The sequence below is a fragment of the Euleptes europaea genome, chromosome 13, assembly GCF_029931775.1.
Source record: "Euleptes europaea isolate rEulEur1 chromosome 13, rEulEur1.hap1, whole genome shotgun sequence".
Taxonomy (NCBI): domain Eukaryota; kingdom Metazoa; phylum Chordata; class Lepidosauria; order Squamata; family Sphaerodactylidae; genus Euleptes; species Euleptes europaea.
In genome coordinates this window covers 17,558,120-17,580,718 of record NC_079324.1, presented here as the reverse complement: position 1 = coordinate 17,580,718, position 22,599 = coordinate 17,558,120, and the positions used below count along the sequence as shown (strand labels likewise).

Here is a 22,599-nt window from a genome sequence, read left to right as displayed (position 1 = left end):
GAAACCCCACTACATATCTCTTTGCTGGAACCCATAAAGTTTAGAGTTGGCCCTGGATCCGAGTTTATTCCCAAGTAAATGGCTACAGCGCCATACATAAACAATGAACTCCAGGCATATTACCTATGCACAGAAACAAAGGGGAACACGCCAGCGAGCACATCTCCACACGTCAAACACGGGGCGGGGGAGGGGGCATGAAATGCCCCAATGAAGACTGAAACGCGGTGCGGGGAAGAAGAGCGGCAGGGCTGCGACTTGCAGCCGCGCCCTTTAGTTGGAGGTATATCTAAACCCCGATCCTTTACACGCGCGCAAGGAAGCCCCTTAGGTTTGGACCGCACCAAGTTAAAAAAACAAACAAACGCGCGTACAGCTGTAATCCAAGACTTGCAAACCCTAGGCACAGTTACTTGACAAACGCTGTGTGTGTGTGCGAGTAAAGTGCCTTCAAGTCGCAGCCGACTTATGGCGACCCCTTTTTGGGGTTTTCATGGCAAGAGACTGACAGAGGTGGTTTGCCAGTGCCTTCCTCTGCACAGCAACCCTGGACTTCCTTGGCGGTCTCCCATCCAAATACTAACCGGGGCTGACCCTGCTTAGTTTCTGAGATCTGACGAGATCAGGCTAGCCTGGGCCATCCAGGTCAGGGACTCTTAAAAAAAAACCCCACCGACAAATCTTTCCTCTGCAAGCAAAGGCTCGAGGAGGCAGCCACCCGGAGAAACACAAACAAGAACGCCCGCAGGGGTTTTCGTTTCCGACGCGCGCACTCGCGTCCGGGACGACGACGACGCGAGAGCGCGCCCGAGTGGGGCGCGCCTCCCTAACCCTCCTCTTCCTCCCGCTTCCAATCAGCGCCCGTGAAGAGCAAACAATAAAGCGGCGCTTTGCAGCCCGCAGCCGGGCAAAAGGGGGTGGGGTTGTACCCATCCTTCCCCGGGGCGGTGTTGCGCGGATGCGCGGCCGAGGGAGGGCAGGGAGCCAGCCGGCTGGCCGGCCGGCGGTGCCGAGCGCGGGGCCCGACAGGACGGAGGCAGGGAAGGGCGGCCGGGGCCAGCCAGCCGTGGAGGCAAACAAAGGGGCGGCGGGCGGTTCGGCTGAGCGCCTTAGACGGGGCGGGAAAGTAACGTCCTCTTTGCAGCGTCCCGGCTCAGCGATGGATTGGGGCCTGCCGCGCTTTTTTCCGCCTGGGCCTAGCCAGCGCCGAGGCGGAGGGAGACGGGGACGCGCGATTTTTTTTTGGGGGGGGGTGTTTGCCCCCCTTTTTAAAAAGGACGGCCGGAGTTTCTCCTTTTCTGTAAATATGGGAAATGGGGGGGGGAAGGGGGGCCGGCGCGCTCAGCGCTCCTCGCTCGGAGAGGCGGGCGCCATTTTGTCCGCCGCCATTTTCTAGCCGCCTCACAGGCCCCGGCCCCGACTCGGCGGCAGAACACTGCCGAGGTACTGGTCTCTATTCCCCCCCTCCCTCTCCTCCGCCGTCTCCTTTCGGGCCCGTAAAAATTTGTAAGGTTTTAACAAAGAAATAAAGCGGATGCGGCCCGGGATGCGGCGGCGTCACGGCTAGGCCTCGGGGCGCGGCCTGCGCTGAGGCCTGCGCGCGGCCTGCCGCCTCCCCCCTTCTTAGGGTTTTATTTCCCCCTCAGGTAACGCCCCCGCTCCCCTTTTTCCGCGGCCGGGCGCCCTCGTCCCCCTCCTCACCTTCGCTTGGCGGGCTCGGGCCCGAGCGGGGAGGTGGAGGCGGCGAGACTCGGCCGCCTCGGCTGCCGCTTTCGGGGCCTGGCATTCGGGTCCGCCAGGTTCGAGGCCTGCACCAATCACAGGCCAGGGCTAGGAAACGGCAGGCGGGCGAGAGCGCGCGCGGCCTGCTCGCTTGCTCTCGCCCCCCCCTTCATCTTTTTCGCCCCCTCCCTTCCCCCACTCGCAGTCTCCCGACCAGCCGTCGCTGGAGCGCGTCATCCGGGCACACGGCGGCTCCTCTCGCGCCCCCCCTCCCTCCCTCCCGCTGGGAGCATGCGTAACAAAGCGGATTGAAGCCGCTGCCAATAACTTTGCCATTAGACGAGAGGTTGGGGAGGAGGGCGAGCGAGACAAGACAATACACAAAAGGCGGAAGGTTTCGGGGCGGGGGGCGCGTTCAAAGAGAAGGCACCTGCAAGAACTGCCCGGAGGGGGGGAGGGAAGACGGAAAAAAGAGGGGAGGAAAAAAAGATACCCCCTCCCCAAAAGGCCAGAGAAGGACAGGAAGATAGATCATGCGTTTGTCAGATTCCTAATTACATTGCTAGTCCCCTAAAAATATGAATAAGAATGGTAAAGTCATATGCCAATATAGTTTGGCTGCAGCTAGGATGGTTATTGCTAACTCTTGGAAGCTTGTAAATAGACCTCTAATTAAGGACTGGAGGGAAAAAAAACTATGATTATATATGCGGATGGCTAAATTAACCGATTCCCTGCAGGGGAAGGCTATGGAAGATTTTTAAAACTACGTGGTCCGAAGCATTCGCGTATTGGGATAAACTGGCAAAAATGAATTTTGTGTGTATAGTGAGCAAGTTGTAGATTTAGTTTTGTGATTTCAACTAATGATAAAACGATTTATTAACAAACTGTTTAGACACTTCTCCGGAAGTTCAACATGGTGGTGGGAGGGTTTAAGGGTACACTGGTGGAGGGAGGTGGGAATATAATGGATAAGATAATTGTAATAAGAATGTAATAACTGTATGTTTGGTTAGTTTTTGTGAATTTCTTTATAGATATATCATTCTTATGTAGCTATCTATAGTTACATTTTTTTCTCTTTTTTATTTCCTTTGTTTGTATTTTGTTTTTGTTTTTGTTTGAAAATTTATTAAAAATTTTAATTAAAAAAAAGATATCCTCTCCCCAAAAGGCCAGAGAAGGACAGGAAGATAGATCATGTGTTTGTCAGATTCTCTCCTAATTACATTGCTAGTCCCCAAAACAATATATTTACTATTGTTGATCATCGTTATTACTATTATCATATGCATATTTTTCCTGTGGGGTTTACAGTCAGAAAAATAGTAAAATGCAATTTACAGAAATGCAATAAAAAATTCCCAAGTTCCGGGCATGTGATAAATTATTGTGAGTTCAGTGGCGCTGGTGTGCATGCTTAAGGGTCATTGGATAACTGGTTCCATCCCCCCCCCCATTGTGTGTGTGTGTTAAGTGCCGTCAAGTCGCTTCCGACTCATGGCGACCCTATGAATGAAAGTCCTCCAAAATGTCCTATCTTTGACAGCCTTGCTCAGATCTTGCAAATTGAAGGCTGTGGCTTCCTTGATTGAGTCAATCCATCTCTTGTTGGGTGTTCCTCTTTTCCTGTTGCCCTCAACTTTTCCTAGCATGACTGTCTTTTCCAGTGACTCTTGTCGTCTCATGAGGTGACCAAAATACGATAGCCGCAGTTTAGGCATTTTAGCTTCTAGGGTCAGTTCAGGCTTGATTTGATCTATAACCCACTGATTTTTTTTGGGGGGGGGGCAGTCCACGGAATCCGTAACACTCTCCTCCAACACCACATTTCAAAGGAATCTATTTTCTTCCTATCAGCTTTCTTCACTGTCCAGCTTTCACACCCATACATAGTAATAGGGAATACGATGGCATGAATTAATCTAGTCTTGGTGGCCAGTGACACATCCTTACACTTCAAAATCTTTTCTAGCTCCTTCATGGCTGCCCTTCCCAGTCTCAATCTCCTTCTGATTTCTTGGCTGCAGTCTCCCTTTTGGTTGATGGTGGAGCCAAGGAATAGAAAGTCTTGAACAATTTCAATTTCCTCATTGTCAACCTTAAAGTTGTGTAATTCTCCTGTAGTCATTACTTTTGTTTTCTGGATGCACACCTTAACGTGGTGAGGGGGTTTGTGTGTGTCAGGGAAGCTGAGAGCAATACCGTAAGGGGTCTAGACTCTATCAAGAGACTAAACTCCTAGCTGTGAGGGTTCTTCAGCCAACCTTGGCAATCCCAAAAAGTCACTCGCTCAGACAGGCAGGTCTAAAGCAGGTAAACGTTTATTCAGGAGCCGCAGGTACAACATGAGCAATCCACAGTTTCAAAGCTGCTAATGGCAAACCAAACTACAAAGCATAACTTTAAGCATGGAGTCATCCCAGGTGCAAAGCTAAGCGGCCTGGGAACTACGAGATAACAGCACCTTGCCTGCTAGAGACTCAAGGCCAGAACGGGGGGGGGGGGGGAGAGGGAAACAGCTTGAACAGAGAATCAAAACCAAAGAATAACATAGGAACAGGAATGGGTCTAACTCATGTCAAGAGCCTCTCTGACTCCTGACCGCTTGAACACATTTGATATACTTGAACAGAATGATATACAGAAGGATACACTTGAACAGAAACAAGCATGACCCATGGCAAGACTCCACACTAGCAGAGTCACTCAAGACGGAATGGTCACAGCTGAGACACCAGACGAAGATGCATCCATCCCCTTAAGGGATCAATGGCCACATCCGCAGAAGAGAACAGGCAGTTCCAATGGGGATGGGGGCAGAGGAATCCCTGAAGGTTAGCTACTGGGCAGCAGCAGTAGTGGAAGGTGACACTGGCGGAGGATCTTTTGTAGACAACGGCAGTGCCACTACGGCTAACCCTGGTTAGTACTGCGCAGAAGGAGGCACTGGTAAACCACTTCTGACCAACCTTTACCTTGAAAACCCTATGATGTGACAAACCCCCCTCCCATTACAAAACTTAAATGGGTTACCTTGGCCTAACCTACCTCACAGGGTGGTATAAATGAAGGAGGGGAGAACCGATTTGACTAACATGAGCTTGGAGGGAGGAACGATGTGGTAAAAATATAACATACTGGTTTAAGGAAAGCCAAAAAAGTGGCTACTGACTTTTTAAGGTGCTGCATCACCTGATTCCATAACATCGGTCCCTGTTCCTCAGACCAGTTTGGCTAGGATGTAAGCCTTACAGTTTCCATTAAGAGAACTGCTGGCACCAAATGAAGAGCTTTTTAATGCCACCTTTTCACAGCAGGACTGAAAAGGTGGCATAGAAACAAAGAAATTTTGTATCCTATCACCCTGCATAGGATGCATTTTGTAGCCTGGTTTTTTTTTTTTTTTTTGGCAATGTGAAGGAAGGATCCACTCTTAGCATCTGAAGAAGTAGGCTCTTGTCCAAAAAAGCTTACACTGAATTAAAATTTGGTTAGTCTTTAAGGTGTCTCAAGACTCCTTATTATCAAGGACTTTGGTTTTCCTTGAAACAAATATTTCCCATTCTTTACCTTTTATAGAACACTAGCCAATTTTATTGTTTGGTTTTTATAACACGCTGTCAGTATACATGGCTTGGAAGCAATGAGGTAAGTCCCTGCCCCCAAGGAGTTTGCAGTTTTAGATAGACTGGAAAAGAGTGGACGGAGGGGGGGGATAATGATAGGTAAATGTAGTTATACCCATTTAATGCTCAGTTACAGCTGGAAAATGCCAAAGGCTGTAAGGAAAGGAAGGCTCTGAGGAAGAACAAGCAGGAGAATTGTGTACCTATTCTCAGGCGTGCATGGGTCGAACTTAATGGTTGAGCGATTTTAGACTTATATTTATACTAATTCCAAACATGTAATATTTTTTTAAATTAAGCGCTTAACGGCTTTTATGAGTGTGAGATTGTAAGATGTTATAGGGGCTCACACTTGATGCACTTTTATATGCGTTATGTATGTATATCTGGTATGTTTTTATGCTGGTCTTGGACTGTATTAAACTCTTTGTGTACCTATTCATGTGAGAAAATGCCGTGCATTGAGGCTTTTTCCAATAGCTACTTTCCATGGGATTGCTAGCAAAAATGCAAACCCTTCTTTAGGATTTTAGTTTTCCTTTTAAAAAACTGGTTCCTGTGCTTGAGTTTTTAAGCAAACTATCCAGTTCTATACTTTAGGCACATTCCTGAGATATAGGAAGACCAATTTTGGTGTAAGATTCTCCTCCCTCTGGTCAGAGTTTCTGTATGATAGCAGCACGAAAGCAAGAAATGCAGTGGATTTCACTGTATCTGCTTACAGGGAAAAAATTACCCATATTTTTACCTCCTGTGCATGTGAGAATTTTATATCGTACTGTACTTGTGATAATGATGCCGACGGGCTGAGTTGGTTTAGAACAGGGGTGTTGAACTCCATTGTTACGAGGGCCGGATATGACATAAATGTCACTTGGTCGGGCCAGGCCATGCCTCGCCAGCCCAGATTGAGGGGGGGGCTGCCTTGTTTGGCTCGTGGTCCAGGTAAGAGCTCTTAAGGGGCTGGATTCGGCCCTCGGGCCTTACGTTTGACACCCCTGGCTTAGAACGTTCAGCTGCTCAGGAATCTTGGGGAGCACAGAAGACGAACAGATAAAATCATGTCAATTTAAATGGATGGAAAACCTTAACGAGATTATAACAACGGACGAATGGGAACAACTGTTTCGTAGAAATCTCAAATTCACCCTCTGTCAAGGGATCCAAGAAAATTGGTTGAAAATGTTGCCTAGATGGTACATTACGCCGAGCGATATCCAGAACATGAACAGCTTGACATCTGGTTTGTGTTGGAAGTGTGGTAAAGCTAGCGGCACCTTTTATCACTGTTGGTGGACATGTACATCAGTCCAGAAATTTTGGAAGAAAATTCATAACAGAAATTATAATTGGTCAACCTATCACATATGATCCTAAATTATTCCTCCTGAGTAAAATACCGGATGAATGCAGTAAAGACCAACAGATCATATTAAAATACCTAATCACAGCGGCAAGAACAGTGTTAGCATCACTGTGGAAAACAGATAAAATACCAAAAATCGAAATTTGGATTGACAAAGCGTATGAATTCATAACAATGGCACATCTAACAGAAATATTACAAACAGATACTCAAAGATCAAATAAAGACAAATGGCACGCCTTCTATGAATATATTAAAAACAAAAAACAATAATAAAATCTTATAAACATTATGAAAGTTAAGTTGACGATCAAATATATTATGTAAACAAATGACAGTAATTTGAATTTTATAAGGGGGTAGAACTATGTAGCTTCTTGTTAATATTACATGTTGTTTAACCGATAGTTTCCCCCTCCCCTTTTCTTTTTTCCTGTATCCCTATTTAATATTACAAACCAATAAAAATATTTATTAAAAAAAAAGGAATCTTGGGGAGCAGTCCAGCTTTCCTGAGGAATGGGAAAGTTGTCATTTTGGCTGGGATTAAAATTCCATACAAAAGATGCTGGGAAAAGGTTCTAGGATGTGGAAAGCGATATGGGACAGAAAGCCCAGAGACAAAGAAACAGAGAAGGATGCAAAGGAGACTGTGGACTTGAAACGGTGGTGGTTGTACCTGTGGATGTTTTGGAATTTTGAGAAAAAACAGTGGAGGCTGCCATGGGGTGGGGCCAATCAAAATGCTGAGATAATCTAAGCCCAACATCTTCCTAGGATTGGGAGACTTGCAAATGGGTGCTCAGCGCAAAGGGGAAGTGGTGTCTGCACTTCTGAAGCACTTCTTGCACCAAGGGGAAAGGAGTAGAAAGATTGGTTTCACTTTTCAGGGAAAGAGGAGGGCTTGCTCCATACGTGGCCAAAGGGAGAGGTTGCCAAACTCAGATATAAGTCTGTCTATGGCCAAAGGATGCCCTGACCTGGATGGCCCAGGCTAGCCTAATCTCGTCAGATCTCAGACGCTAAGCAGGGTCAGCCCTGGTTAGTATTTGGATGGGAGACCACCAAGGAATACCACGGTTGTTATGTTGAGGAAGGCACTGGCAAACCACCTCTGTTAGTCTCTTGCCATGAAAACCCCAAAAGGGGTCACCATAAGTCGGCTGCGACTTGACGGCACTTTACACACACACATGTCCAAAGGAAGGGTGAATGGGGCAAGCTGGCCTGAGCTTGGTCCCTTTCCAGTCAGATGACAAGGAGGGACCCCAAGATTCTGGTTTCCCTCTGTTCCATTCAACACCTTTTGGATGTTATCCCCAAGATTCTAGAAGCAGCTGGGTGTCAGGAAACATAAGCAGGTATGTCTTTGGGGATTGCCTGACTAAATAGAACCAGAAAACCTGGTAGGTGAAGAATCTTCAGGAAAAGGGCAGGGATGTAGTATAACTTGTATACTAAGTGAGGGGAAGGGATGTTACAAAGGCCGGTAAAACAAAATGCAGGGTTAAGACAGGTGGAAGAAGACAGTGGCATTGGCCAGGAAGTAGAGCAGGGTACAGATTGAATAAAATAGATAAAGGCAGGAACCTGCTTTGGAGACTTGAAGAGAGGAGGAGGCAAGGAGAAAAATCTTGCTGGGGCTGTGTATTTTTGTAAGGACAGCTGAGAATGGCTCAGGATCCAAGGATGCTGTGCAGTTGCTAGGTCTGGATTGTGATGGAAATCATGCTAGCTTTCTTCTACCATGCTATACCATTGTAATCTAGGAACCCTAAGAGAGCAATGAGGACCAGAAAGTATGCTTGTGGGGTAGGTGGCATTGAATTGCCAGTGTGGTATAGTGGTTAGAGTGTCAGACTAGGATCTGGGAGACCAAGGTACAAATCCCCACTTTTCCATGGAAACTTGCTGGGTGACCTGAGGCCAGTCTAACATACTCAGCCTAACCTACCTTACAGGGCTGTAATAAGGACAACACGGTGGAGAGGAGAGGGATGTAAATTACTTTGGGTCCCCATTGGGGAGACAGAAATGAAATTACTTATAAAGTCAATAAGGAAATGATTTGAATGAGCCAGCCAATTGTAATTTGGCTAGATTTAGGGACCATTCCTAAGAAAGTCCCATTTTATTCAGTGGGGCTTGCTCCCAAGAAAGTGTCCTTAGGATTGCATTGCAAGTTCCTTTCACAACTTTAATAGAATTGCCAGCCAGTCTGCAAAGGCATAATTTTAGATTGTCATCATCTTTTTTTCTCATTAGTGAGACAATATTTTGGCAGTTTAATTTGTTTTTCCACTCTTTCCCCCACGAACTTATTTCTCTGGAAAAACATACACAACTCTTTATTTTTTTAAAGGACCTGCTGAAACCTCAAGATGTGTCATTAAACAACAACAGTTGGCAATGGCGAGTCTTTTGGAATGAAGCCTAAATACCAGGCCTACACAATAAGACAGAAAAGTCACAAAGCAATTGCTCTCTCTCCCTCCAAAACACAAAGGTTTAATACTTTAAGGCTCACTTTGTGAAAAGGATGGTTCTGGAAACTTCTCCTTTGTGGAGTTGCATCTTCACCTTGACTTAGCCTAAGTGCAGACATCTTGCATTTTTCGCTTATGGAGAGACTAAAATATCCCCGAAAGCAGCAGGAAATTAATTTTAGCAATCATTGAATGTATTGCTAATTGCTTTTGTTTTTATTCGTGCAAGTGGAAATGAGGGTGGGCAGCACTTTATGCCCAGGGCGTTCTTTGTCAGCCAGTAGTGACTAGTTTGTGGTATTAAGGTAGTCTACACATCTATGAGAGATGGGAGAACCAGTGGCGGAGGGGGGGGAGTTTTGCCAGATCTAGCTTTGGAAACCTCTGGAGATTTAGGGATAGAGCCAGGGGAGGAAAGAGACCTCAGTGGGGTACAATGCCATAAAGTCCACCCTCCAAAGCATCCATTTTCTCCTGGGTAACTGATCTCTGTAGTCTGGAGATGAGCTGTAATTCCAAGGAATCCCACCTGGAGGCTGGCCCCCCTATATCACCAAGTCTTTGGCTGACTTCAAGATCAAGAGAGATGCTCAAACCTCTCCCTTCTAGATTCCCGAAAGCTGGGAGGTATGAGTTAGTCAGGCCCGTCAATTTCTTCATGCCCTTTTTCTTTTTTGTGCAAAGTAATTTGTTATAGGGGAAGGAGATTAGGGGAGGTTGGGGGGGATTGTGATGCTGGTCCCATTGTGACTCTCTGCCTGTGATCAGTGTTGCTTGCTTAATCACCAGCCAGAGTAGCAGGCTGGGAAGGATACTGGGGAGCAGCAAGGAGAGAAAGATAACACCCCCATCTTTGTGAAGGGCAAGTAGGAAGAAAGGGGAAGGAGGGGAGGGAAGGAGAGGGAAGAGCAAAGGGTCCTTTTTTTCTTTCTTTCTTTTGTCTGACAAACAGCCCTTTGAAATGGTGAATAAAGAGGAAGACCCCCAAGCAGAGGCCCAGCAGCACTCAAGCTCCCTCGTGGGAAGTGATCAACCTCCCTGCTGCTTCCTGCTCTCATTATGGCAAACCCTGGCACCCTGAACCGCTTCCGGGTCCGTCCGGCAGAGCCGCAAGACTGCTCAGAAATCCTGCGTCTCATCAAAGTAAGGGGGGAAAGGGACCAAGGGCTTGCTAACAGTCCCATTCTGCCTGATGGTGGGCCAGTAAATAAGAATTGGACCGGCAGCAGTGACCATTCGTGACAGTTAGTTCATTGCTTTGCTTGCAGAAGGTCCCGGGTTCAATCCCTGCCACTTTCAGTTCAGTGGATTTCAGGTAACAAGCGTTGGCCAAGACCTTTCTCTGCCAGACCCGGGAGAGCTTCTGCCAGTTAGAGCAGACAATGCCGAGCTAGGTGGACCTATGGTCTAACTAGGGTTGCCAACTGCCAGGTAGTAGCAGGAGATCTGCTAATTCAACTGATCTCCAGCCGATAGAGATCAGATCACCTGGAGAAAAATGACATTGAAGTCCCTCCCCAAACCCCGCCCTCCTCAGGCTCTGCCCCAAAAATCTCCCGCAGGTGGCAAAGAGGGACCTGGCAACCCTTGGTCTAATGCGGCATCAGTAGGGTTGCCAGCTCCAGGTTGAGGATTTTGGGGGTGGAGCCTGTGGAGGGCGGGGTTTAGAGAGGGGAGGGCCTTCAATGCCATAGAGTCCAATTGCCAAAGTGGCCATTTTCTCCAGGGGAACTGATCTCTGTTGGCTGGAGATCAGTTGTAATAGCAGGAGATCTCCAGACACCACCTGGAGGTTGGTAACCCTAAGCATCAGGAAGTTCCGTAAGGTTAACATGGGTGTTACATCATGGTGCAAGGCCATAACATGGTGTAGGGCAGTGATGGCAAACCTTTTAGAGACCGAGTGCCCAAACTGCAACCAAAAACCCACTTATTTATCGCCGAGTGCCAATGCGGCAATTTAACCTGAATACCACCCCCAGAGGGGGCCCAGAGGGAGAGGCTAGGGTTGCCAAGTTCCTCTTCGCCATGAGTGGGAGGTTTTTGGGGTGGCGCCTGAGGAGGGCGGGGTTTGGGGAAGGACTTCAGTGCCATAGAGTCCAATTGCCAAAGTGGCAATTTTTTCCAGAGGAACTGATCTCTATTGGTTGGAGATCACTTGTAATAGCAGGAGATCTCCAGCTAGTACCTGGAGATTGGTAACTAGTTCCTTAGTGTTTTCTCTCTACATATCAAGACAAATGGAAAGGTGTTTGAAGGATGGCTTGTGGGCACTTCAAAGGTGGAATAGGACTGCACACCCCTCCGCCCGCACAGACCCAGAGGGCGCCGGAGAAGCCGCCGGCCATGCCGAGTGTGAGCGCTTGGCTTCTGTTCCCCGCTCTCCCACCCACCTGGCCGGCCACGCACGTTCCAGTGGCGGCAATGGCGGCAGCTTCTGTGGGAGAGTCCGGGGGCCACCGCCAATGATGTCAGAGGTTCCCCACCCCTGGGCTACAGCCTCCCCCATCCGGGGCAGGGCAGAGCCGGAAAGGCCAGCGGCTTGGAGGAACCGCGCGTGCCGGCAGAGAGGGCTACGAGTGCCGGAAGTGGCACCCGTGCCATAGGTTCGCCAACACGGGTGTAGGGCAAACTGCGGGAGTGGATTCTGTGCCAGTAAAGTGGCATGGACAGAAAAAACTGCTGGCATTAGCAACCATTCCTGGTGTGCAAAGTGAAAGCAAAACAGCAAAATGGATGGGCAAGGAAGAGTGGGCTAGGGATGCCTACAACCTGCATCTGAATGTACAGATGACGTTCTTGCTAAAGTAAAGGGATTCAGTGATTAACCGATTCCTTGAGTCTCATGCAGAATTCCTTTTAGACTTTCATCCCTTTGCTGACTCTTCCTTTAGCTGCAGGGGGTTCATCCTCAATGTCACACTTTCATTCATGGCTCCCAAGCCACACCCATTTCCTGTTTCCTTTTCCTTATTTAGTAAGTACCTGTGTCATCCAGGTGCTTTGTTACCTTGGAAACGAGGCCATCTCCCACCTTCATCTTCCAGTTGGCCTTCCCATAATTTCCTAAGCCTGTCAGTTCCACCCCTTCTCCCATCTTGACTGTCGGAGAAGATCCTAGCCCTCTGCCTGAATGTTATGTGGTTATTCTTATTTCAGAGGCTAGCAAAGGTTCATCTTTCACAGCACCTTCAGGAAGCTCCACAATCATTGTTAAAAATGGTACCTTGTGGTTTCTTCTCTTGACAGGAGTTAGCTGCTTATGAAAATATGCCGGATGCAGTAAAAATAACAGAAACAGGTAAAAAAGAAAAAGCCTATAATGTTATGTTCAGGAAGCTGAACCAAGACAGGCAGGGTGGTATAGTGGCTAGAGAGTGTCAGATAGGAACTGGGAGACTCAGGTTCAAACCCCCATTCTTCTGTGAAACTTGCTAGCTCTTGTGGCTAGCCACTCTTTCAGCCAGGCCAGTTCCTGTGTCAAAGATTAAATGGACATAAGTCTGACATCAGAAACTGCAACATTAAAAAAACAGTGGGGGGACATTTTAACCTTCCAGGACATTCAGTTGCTGACTTAAAAGTAGCAGTTTTCTTATAAAGGGATTTCAAAGGGAGATTAGAAAGAGAGACTGCTGAATTACAACTAATAATGAAGCTCAAGACACTGCGTTCTCCTGGATTGAATTGGGACCTGGGATTCCTGTCTCATTACAATGCTGATTTCTCCACGCCTACTAACCCTCTGCATATCACACCTGATCCAATCACGCCTGCTAATGTTCATTTACCTGGTATTGACATTTACATGCTATTGCCATTGGGTGTGTGAATTCACTCTTCTCTACTTAAGGATAGATGGACTCAAATTCTAACTATCTGAAGAAGTGAGCTGTGGCTCACAAAAACTCATAACCTGCCAGAAATTTTGTTAGCCTTTACGGTGCTACTGGACTCTTGCTCTTTTCTACTACCCCACATGGTTGTTTTTGCAAGAATAAAATGGAGGAAGGAAGAACCCCGCTGAGGAGGAAAAATAAGATGCTCAGGATGGTGTGCCTGGCTCCCCCTTCCCATTTTATCCTAACAACATCTATGAAATAGTTTAGGATGATAAGGCAGTGCCTGACCCCAGGGCCACACAGCTGAGCAAGGATTTGAACCCAAGAATCTCCACTCAGAGTCCAAACACTCAGAACAGTTCAGTTGGAGATAAGGCAACGTACCATCTATACCAGTGGTTCCCAAAGTGGGCAGTACCACCCCCTGGGGAGCGGTGGGATTTCCTGGGGGGGCACCAAGAGGCAAGGGGCAGCAGGGGGGCTCTAGAGGCGGGCCCCTTGTGTTGTTGGATAGGATGGGGGGCGTTGGGGTTGAGTTTGTGGAATGAAGGGGGCAGTGGCCCGAAAAGTTTGGGAACCACTGAACTATACCCAGACATAGTGCTGTAACAGGAGGGTGGGGTTTCAATCCCCAAAACTAAATTTAGTTCTAGGCCCGGAATTGGATTCCTTGATGTTCTCTGGAGAAAGGGCAGGATAAAAAATGTAATACAGGCTGACGAGGAGAGGTATCATTTAGCTGTCAGTAAAGTCACATATCTTTTTGCTGTCATGTTCTCTCATTTCCGACATCTTAAATCATAAGTCAAAAGCACCATAGATTTATCTAGCCCAGAATTCCTGTTTCTCACAGTCACCAAACAGATGCGCAAGTAGGGGCTCAGAGGCTAAAGCCACCCCCCTATGGTAGACCCCTCTCTGATCTGAACATGGAGGTTCCATTGAGCCATCATGGAATCATGATAGACCTATCTTTTCTGCATGCAGAATTCACTTGTTGGCTCCAATGGACTCCAACAAGCGGATTCTGGTGAATCCTTGATATTCTGCCCTCTCAGTCTCCCATACTAGGACCCCCAAATCTGCTCCAAGTTGCAGTTTGTCAGGAAGCTGGTAGTAAATTCGGTCCGTTCGTAAGTTTATTTCACCATTTATTCAATAACCTTAAAATTTTCAGATTTACTTCGAGATGGTTTTGGATCGCGTCCTTTCTTCCACTGTTTAATAGCGGAGGCGAGAAAGGAAGATGAAACGGGAGGTAAGCTTTAACTGTTTCTCCTGGTACTGAGTCATTCTCTGCAACAAACTGAGTTTTTGTCTAGGCCTAAAAGCAGCCACAGGGTGGCCCAGGTAAGATCAGGGCTACAACACATGGTGTGTGTGTGTGTGTAGGGTGGTTTAACCCTTTCCCCCTGCACCATTTTCTTGCAATATACAGTGAGGGGGAAAAGGATTTGATCCCCTGCTAAATTTGCCCGTTTGCCCTCTGACGAAGAAATGACCAGTCCATAATTTTAATGGTAGGTTTATTGTAGCTGTGAGAGACAGGATAACAACAGCAAAACCCCCAGAAACCCAGAAGACAAAAGTCAGAGATTGATGTGCATTATAATGAATGAAATAAGTATTTGATCCCCTATCAACCAGCCAGATTAGGGTTAGGGTTCTGCTGTTGACAGAAGCAATCAATCCATCAGATTCCAAACTAGCCACCATGACCAAGACCAAAGAGCTGTCCAAGGATGTCAGGGACAAGATTGTAGACCTGCACAAGGCTGGACTGGGCTACAAGACTATTGCCAAGCAGCTTGGTGAGAAGGTGACAACCCTAACCCTAAGTGTCAGCCTCCCTCGGTCTGGGGCTCCATGCAAGATCTCATCTCGTGGAGTTGCAATGATCATGAGAACGGTGATGAAGCAGCCCAGAACTACACGGGGGGAACTTGTCAATGATCTCTGGGCAGCTGGGACCATAGTCACCATGAAAACAGTTGGTAACACACTATGACTGGAGATGCCGGGGATTGAACCTGGGACATTCTGCAGGCCAAGCAGATGTTCTACCGCTGAGCCATGCCCCCTCTTTAGAGGCACATTTTGGAACTCTGTCCATTGCTATCCACCTGGTAACTTCTGTTTCTGGTACCATTGTATTTTTAAAAAAGATTTACGATACCACTTGTTTTTTCTACAGGTTTTATTGGTTTAAATGGATTTTAGTGGTGGAGGAAAGTGCCATCAAGTCACATGTGACTTATGGCAACTCTCTAAGGTTTTCAAGGCAAGAGATAAAGAAAGGTGGTTTGCCATTGCCTGCCTCTGCATCGTGACCCTGGACTTCCTTGGTGGTCTCCCATCCAAATCTTAACCAGGGCTGACCCTGCTTAGCTTGAGAGCTAATAAGATTGGGCTAGCCAGGTCAGGGTTTTATTGGGTTAAACTGATTTTGGATTGGTTTTCTAATGGCATTTTACCTTGGTACCACTCTTTGTGAGTCTCATAGTTATGACAGAACAGAAACGACACATAAAAATCATTTATTTTGTTTATCAAAGTTTTGGTAACATTCTGATTAAATTTATCTGTTTAAAAGGCACATAACTACAGAATTTTTGGTTGGTGAATTGGTTGATAGCTTCACCTTGATGTTGTGTTTCTTTATACAGATACCCTTTTTTCCCTTCCAGATATCGGTGTTGTAGGCTTTGCAATGTACTACTTTACATATGACCCTTGGATTGGCAAGCTGCTGTACCTAGAAGACTTTTATGTCATGGATGATTTTAGAGGTAAAACAGAACTGGTAACCAAACCCCATTTCTAGCAAAATAATAGGAATATGCTGGTAAAACCAAAGTGTACAACTTAAAGCTTCACATGGGGGGGCAGTTTGCATAATTGCATGTTCCTCAATATTAAAAAAAAATCCTTTGTGCACTACCATGCCAAGCTTTAAGGGGTATAGTTTGGTTTTACCAGCATATTCCCATTAGGTAAACTTTTTCTGCTTGAGACCCTGGAAACCCACTGCTAGTAAAGTAGCCAATACTGACCGAGATGAACCAATGAGCTTACTCAGCATGGCAGCTTCATATGTTCTCCTCCTGCCCCTTTTAAAAAACATCCAGTCATTGGCCATGATACTTTGTGGGTGTCATAGACTAGCGAGAGATCATGGCTTAGTGGGAGAGTGTTTGCTTTGCATATAGACCAGGGGTGTCAAACTTTTTTTACAAGGGCAGGATATGACATGTCACTTGGTCAGGCCAGGTTATGCCTCGCCAGCCCAGATCAGGACCTGAGGGGGTGGGGTGGCTGTATTGCGGGCCAGATAAGAGCTCTCAAAGGACTGGATCTGGCCCACGGGCTGTACGTTTGACACCCCTGATACAGACTATCCCAGGTTGAATCCCTTGCAATCCTAGTTGAAAGGCTTGGGGGAAAATCTTGGAGACCTGCTGCCAATCAATTCCCCCCCCCCCATTAATCACTATTTTGATTTTTTTTTAAATGAGTGATTTGAAGTGTGCTGAATAAGGCAGTTTCACATGTTAATATATTCCATTGTAAAAATACTTTGTGAACTATCCCAGAACTGGGACATTTTGTTTGTAAAACTTTCTGATGTGGTTTGTGTTGCCTGGGTATTTATATCAGTGCCTGCACTGACATGAATATTATTAGATGAAATATTAAAAGGTGATCCAGCAGTTTTATTTTTGTACTTTAAAAAAAATCAAAATTATTAATAAAAGTACTGGTTTCTTTTCAATTACAAAGAAATTTGATGTTTATAATATACACATAAGTAAGTAAATGTAAAATCCTTTTCTAATATATAGCTCACTGAAAATGAGAGAATCACTATCTAGTAAAATGTCTAAGCCCCAAGCTCAATATGAAAGAAGCAAAACCGAGAGTCTCTACATGATGGTGGAATCTCAAAGTATGCAGAGAAAAGTGACTTTATAAATTAACCAAGAGAAGAAGGGAGGGGAAAACATGTTGATGAGGACTGAAAATACATGAGATACAGAATTTAAGTCAATTAAAACAAAAGAGAGGGGAGGAGAAATTAGCTTGCTTGAGCCCCAGCTCACAGACCCCTGAAGGGATTTGAGGGTGACGCTTTCTGGATTGTCCCCTGCTCCCCAATCCCTGAAGGGGATGGAAGGCAGCATGGTACAGCCAGAGCTTGTCAGATCTCAGAAGCTAAGCAGGGTCAGTACTTGGATGGGAGACCACCAAGGACGACTCTGCAGAGGAAGGCCACGGCAAACCACCTCTGCTTCTCACTTGCCTTGAGTGCTAGTGCTGGGGTTACCCTAAATTGGCTGTGACTTGACAGCACTTACTTATTTCATCCCTGAAAGCCCATGTCTTACGTCGCTTTTATCATCAAATGCGTAAACGATTTTAAGCAAGGACAGCTCACAACGGAGTTTTTCCCTATTATGTTTTGGCAGGTTGGGGTATTGGAACAGAGCTTTTAAAGAAATTAAGCCAGGCAAGTTAATTCAATACCTTAAAATGTAATGTCGTTGTCATGTTGTAACCTGTATTTTGATCGATCGATTCAGTTGCTGAACTGCAGGCTGAGTGAAAGCTGAAGACCACCAAAGACTACATTATTTGATTCTGTTGGAAGACTCAAAAAGAAGGAAGTATCTGCAGGAAACTAGTGGGTAAAGTCTTTGGTCTAGTTCACCCCAAGGGCGGGTGAGGAAATAGGAGCATTTATAGACTCCGCTTCTTCAGATTGCAGGGCTTGCATATTCCACCATACACAAAACTTAGATGTCATGGAGAAGAGTCCTAGCTGAACCTTCTTGCCAACATGCTACATGTGTATGTTCAAAGGATTTCTTTTAAAAACAGAGGAACAGTCCATTATGTTTTTCCCCTGCCACCATGTGAAGCTTTAAGTGGTCCAGTTCAGTTTTACCAGCTCATCTACCGTTTGTGCCTTGGTTTTAGAACCAGGAAACATGGGTTGGAACTGGTGGCCTTGGACAAGTCACATCCAGTTTCCAAACTGCGAAATAGTCTTTCAGTGCCTTCAAGCAGATCGACAATTTGAATTGTTGTCATAACTTTTCCAGAGGAGTGTGCCTGGTTTCATGAGGAAGACACTTGTTTGAAGACAACTCCTTGTGAAAACAACCCCCCCACACCCCATATATAAAAAAAACCAACAACACCCACATACACTACATATCAAAACCAATATCAAAGAGGAGCAATCACACACAATTTCAAGCTGTTTGAAGGAGTGCAGTTACACCAAAGAAACACATTGCTGGTTAAGAAATTATATTACATTAAGAAATTATATGAAATAGCTTTCTGATAGGTTCTTGTAGGCTATCCGGGCTGTGTAACCGTGGTCTTGGTATTTTCTTTCCTGACGTTTCACCAGCAGCTGTGGCAGGCATCTTCAGAGGAGTAACACTGAAGGACAGTGTGTCTCAGTGTCAAGTGTGTAGGCAGAGTAATATATAGTCAGAAGGGGGTTGGGTTTGAGCTGAGTTATTGTCCTGCAAAGTATTAAAGGTAATGTGCTAATCATTGTCCTGTAAGTATCAATGTGCTGATGAGGATGTGGTATGTTAATGTGAAACCATTGTATCCTGAAGTGATCTGCTAACATGTGGAATCCAAAGCTAATCCGCATGGCTATTGTGGACTGTAGTCTTTGTTAATCTGGAGGTTTTCAGGACAGGAAGCCAAGCCTTATTCATTTTTAAACTCTCTTCTTTTCTGTTAAAGTTGTGCTGATGTTTATGAATTTCAATGGCTTCTCTGATAGATTACATGGAAGTCCCCACTCCCAACAGTACTGACAAACGCTATTCTGCCCAGTCAATTGAATATGAATCTTCTAAGCTCTTAAAATCAGGCAGATTTGTGCTTTTAGATGTACCAATTCACATCCAGAATTTACTTATTTTGTGCATTTTGATCCCACCCTTTCTTCAAAGAGCTCAAGGCAGCACGCACCATTCTCTCTTACTCCATCTCATCATCATGCCAGTCCTGTGAGGTAGGTCTAACTGGCCCAAGTCACCTAGTAAGTTTCACAGGAAGCAGGGATTTGAACTCAGGTCTCCTTGGTTCTAGACTAGCACTCCAAAATACACCACATTAACTCCTAGTTCAAGATGTATGAGGAAAGTCCTATGAGGAAAGGTTGAAGGAGTTGGAAAGGAGACGACTGAGAGGTGATATAATAACCACCTTCAAGTACTTAGAATCATAGAGTTGGAAGGGACCACCAGGGTCATTTAGTCCAACCCCCTGCACAATGCAGAAAATTCACAACTACCTATCCCCTCACACCCCCAGTGATCAGAAGATGGCCAAGATGCCCTCCCTTGAAGGGCATCTTGAAGGGCTATCATATGGTGCCGAGTTTTCTGTTGCCCCAGGTTGGACCAGAACCAACAGATTGAAATTAAATCAAAAGTTTCCGGCTAAACATTAGGAAGAACTTTTTGACAGTTAGAGCAGTTCCTCAGTGAAAGGCTTCCTTGGGAGGTGGTGGACTTTCCTTCTTTGGAGGTTTTTAAGCACAGGCTAGATGGCCATCTGTCAGCAATGCTGATTCTGTGAACTTAGGCAGATCATGAGAGGGAGGGCAGGAAGGATTGTGTCAGTGTAAATCATATATGCCAGCCCAAAAATTAAGATCACAAGATTGATGGCCATCGGAGAGAGGGCCTTTTTAGTGGTGGCACCTCACCAATGGAATATCTCCCTGGAGAGATCAGCCTGCTACCTAGTCATTCTAGCTCCAGGTGCCAGATAAAATGTTTCTTTGCTTCCAGGCTTTTAGCTGTTTTCCTATTTCAGTTGCCTTCAGTGGCTCTGTTTTTAATATGTTTTTTATTATTGGTTTTATCTTTCTGATGTTTCTTAATTGTTGTTAGGTCTACTCTTTTTTCTACTGTTTTCATTATTACTATTTTTTAAAGATTGCATTTGGGTGTTTTGATAATGGGTATTTTATTGCTTTGCATCTTCAATTCGGAAATTTCTTTGGGAGCCATTTTTTAGGCTAAAAGTTTTCAAGGTGAACATTTATTAAATTAACCAAATCCTGCAGCCACAAAGAAGCCCATAAAGTTGTGAATTCTGCGATTCCAAGGTTTTTTGCTCCCACATTTGGTACAGTACCATTCGTGCAACAGAAAAAAAACCCAGTTGGTTAAAAATAAACTGCTTGGCAGTCGTTCAGAGCACATGGGCATCTCTCTGAATGATTCCCCGGACTATTCTGAGGCAGAGTGTAGTGGTTAAAAGCGGTGGTTTGGAGCAGTGGAGTCTGATCTGGAGAACCGGGTTTGATTCCACACTGCTCCACATGAGCGGCAGAGGCTAATCTGGTGAACCCGATTGGTTTCCCCACTCCTACACACGAAGCCAGCTGGGTGACCTTGGGCAAGTTACATCTCTGTTAGAGGTCTCTCAGCCCCACCTCCCTCCCAGGGTGTCTGTTGTGGGGAGGGGAAGGGAAGGAGAATGTAAACCGGTTTGATTCTCCCTTAAGTGGTAGAGAAAGTCGGCATATAAAAACCAACTCTTCTTCTTCTCCTTCTCATCCATGTTACAATATAGCGAGCCTCCAAATTCCTAGGACTGGTGATGCATCCCCAAAAACGCAATCCCGTGTGTTTCCATCCCAACAGATAGCACTCGAGAACAGCTGTAGTTGCATGCATTTCCTCGTTGTCGTTTGGAATAAGCCATCTATAGAGTACTACATGAGGCGAGGCGCTTCAGACCTTTCCACTGAAGAGGGCTGGCATCTCTTCAGGTTTGACAGAGAACAGCTTATCAGAATGGCTGATGGGCAATAAAAAAAAAAGAACTTCTGCACTTTCTTTTTTTTTTAAATCATTCCAAGCTTTGAAGCCAATAAGCTCATCGGGTCTGCAAAAACATGTAGCCCACCAGAACTGTCCCTTCTGCGCCTTTCAAGCAGGGTAGTAAGAGCAATAGGAATTAAAAACAGTTGGCCTGCATTGTGACTTATTTTGATATGTTGCTGCTATTATTATTTTGCCCGAGGAGACCAACACGGTACACTGAGTTCCTGGCGTTCTCTTACATTTCATGTTTCTTAAGCTTCTACTAGTAAAAATGGATATTAGTCATGATGCATACCTGTTCTCTCCAGGATCAGAGCATGCCTATTACATTAGGTGCTGTTGAACACAGGCAGGACAATGCTGCTGCGGTTGTCTTGTTTGTGGGCTTCCTAGAGGCACCTGGTTGGCCCCTGTGTGAACAGACTGCTGGACTTGATGGGCCTTGGTCTGCTCCAGCATGGCCTTCCTTATGTTCACAGTGTCTTGCAACAGTTAAGGCAGGCCAGATCTTGTGGCTCATCAAAAATGCTTACATTGTATAACTATCTCATGGGGAAGTCTGCTGCAGCACCAAAGTCAGATCCTTAGTTGGATTTTAATACCAGGATAAAGGATCAAATTACCCTACAATTAAGCTATCCATAATGCAAGAGCGTTAATTCTGTCTTGGGGGTCTAACCTCTGTCCTCCTCTTCCTCCTCCTTTTATGTGCAATCCAGGGATGGCCAAGTGCTTTTCGCAGGGCCCAGTGTATTTCCTAGTCACTAGCCAGTAATTGGCCCTGACTTGGATGGCCCAGGCTAGCCCGATCTCGTTAGATCTCGAAAGCCAAGCAGGGTTGGCTCTGGTTAGCACTTGGATGGGAGACCCTCCCAAGAAGTCTACGGTCACTGCACAGAAGCAGGCAATGGCCAACCACCATCTCTTGCCTTGAACATCCTAAGGGGGTCACCATACGTTGGCTGCGATTTGACAGCACTTTCCACCACCAGCCAAGAACTGGGAAGAATGATTGAGCTTTATCACAAAGTTGGCCTCATGTAGCTGGAAGAGCCCGATAAGTAAGAACAACACAAGGTCTCAGGTTGCAACGGGTCACCAATGGTGGCACCAAGGTGCTTCCTGAAAGGTTCTTTCAGGATCCAGACTGGCAATGAAACAGACATCCAGGTTTCTCTTTGAAACTGTACATTCTTTGCTTTACTGACATATCTTGGCAGAAGCACAGGGGGCCATGATGTTGGATCTGACCTGTGAGCTGCCAGCTCCTGGTTTGTGAGAACTACTTCCTTGGAACAGGCTGTGCTTTTCGAACACACGTGAAGCTGCCTTATACTGAAGCAGAGCCATGTTCCATCGAGGTCAGGATTGTCTACTCAGTCTGCCAGCAGCTCTCCAGGGTCTCAGGCAGGAGTCTTTCGCATCACCTACTACTTGATCTTTGGAACTGGAAATGCGGGGATTGAGGAGGGGCTGTGGCTCAGTGGTAGAGAACCTGCTTGGCATGCAGAAGGTCCCAGGTTCAGTCCCCGGCATCTCCAGTTAAAAGGACTAGGCAGGTAGGTGATATGAAAGACCCCTGTCTGAAACCCTGGAGAGCAGCTGCCGGTCTGAGTAGACAATACTGACTTGGATGGACCAAGAGTCTGATTCAGTATAAGGCAGCTTCATGTGTTCATG

The 22,599-nt window shown here is 46.0% G+C and overlaps 1 protein-coding gene across 1 annotated transcript; it reads left to right on the top strand.

The window, feature by feature from the left end:
* The first annotated feature begins 10,245 nt into the window (after positions 1-10,245).
* Positions 10,246-20,907, top strand: SATL1 (spermidine/spermine N1-acetyl transferase like 1). The gene is made up of 6 exons (XM_056859643.1): positions 10,246-10,349; positions 12,456-12,507; positions 14,226-14,306; positions 15,736-15,837; positions 17,515-17,555; positions 20,737-20,907. The coding sequence occupies exons 1-6, from the start codon at positions 10,266-10,268 to the stop codon at positions 20,905-20,907; spliced, it is 531 nt and encodes a 176-aa protein (XP_056715621.1). The 5' UTR covers positions 10,246-10,265.
* Positions 20,908-22,599: the final 1,692 nt, after the last annotated feature.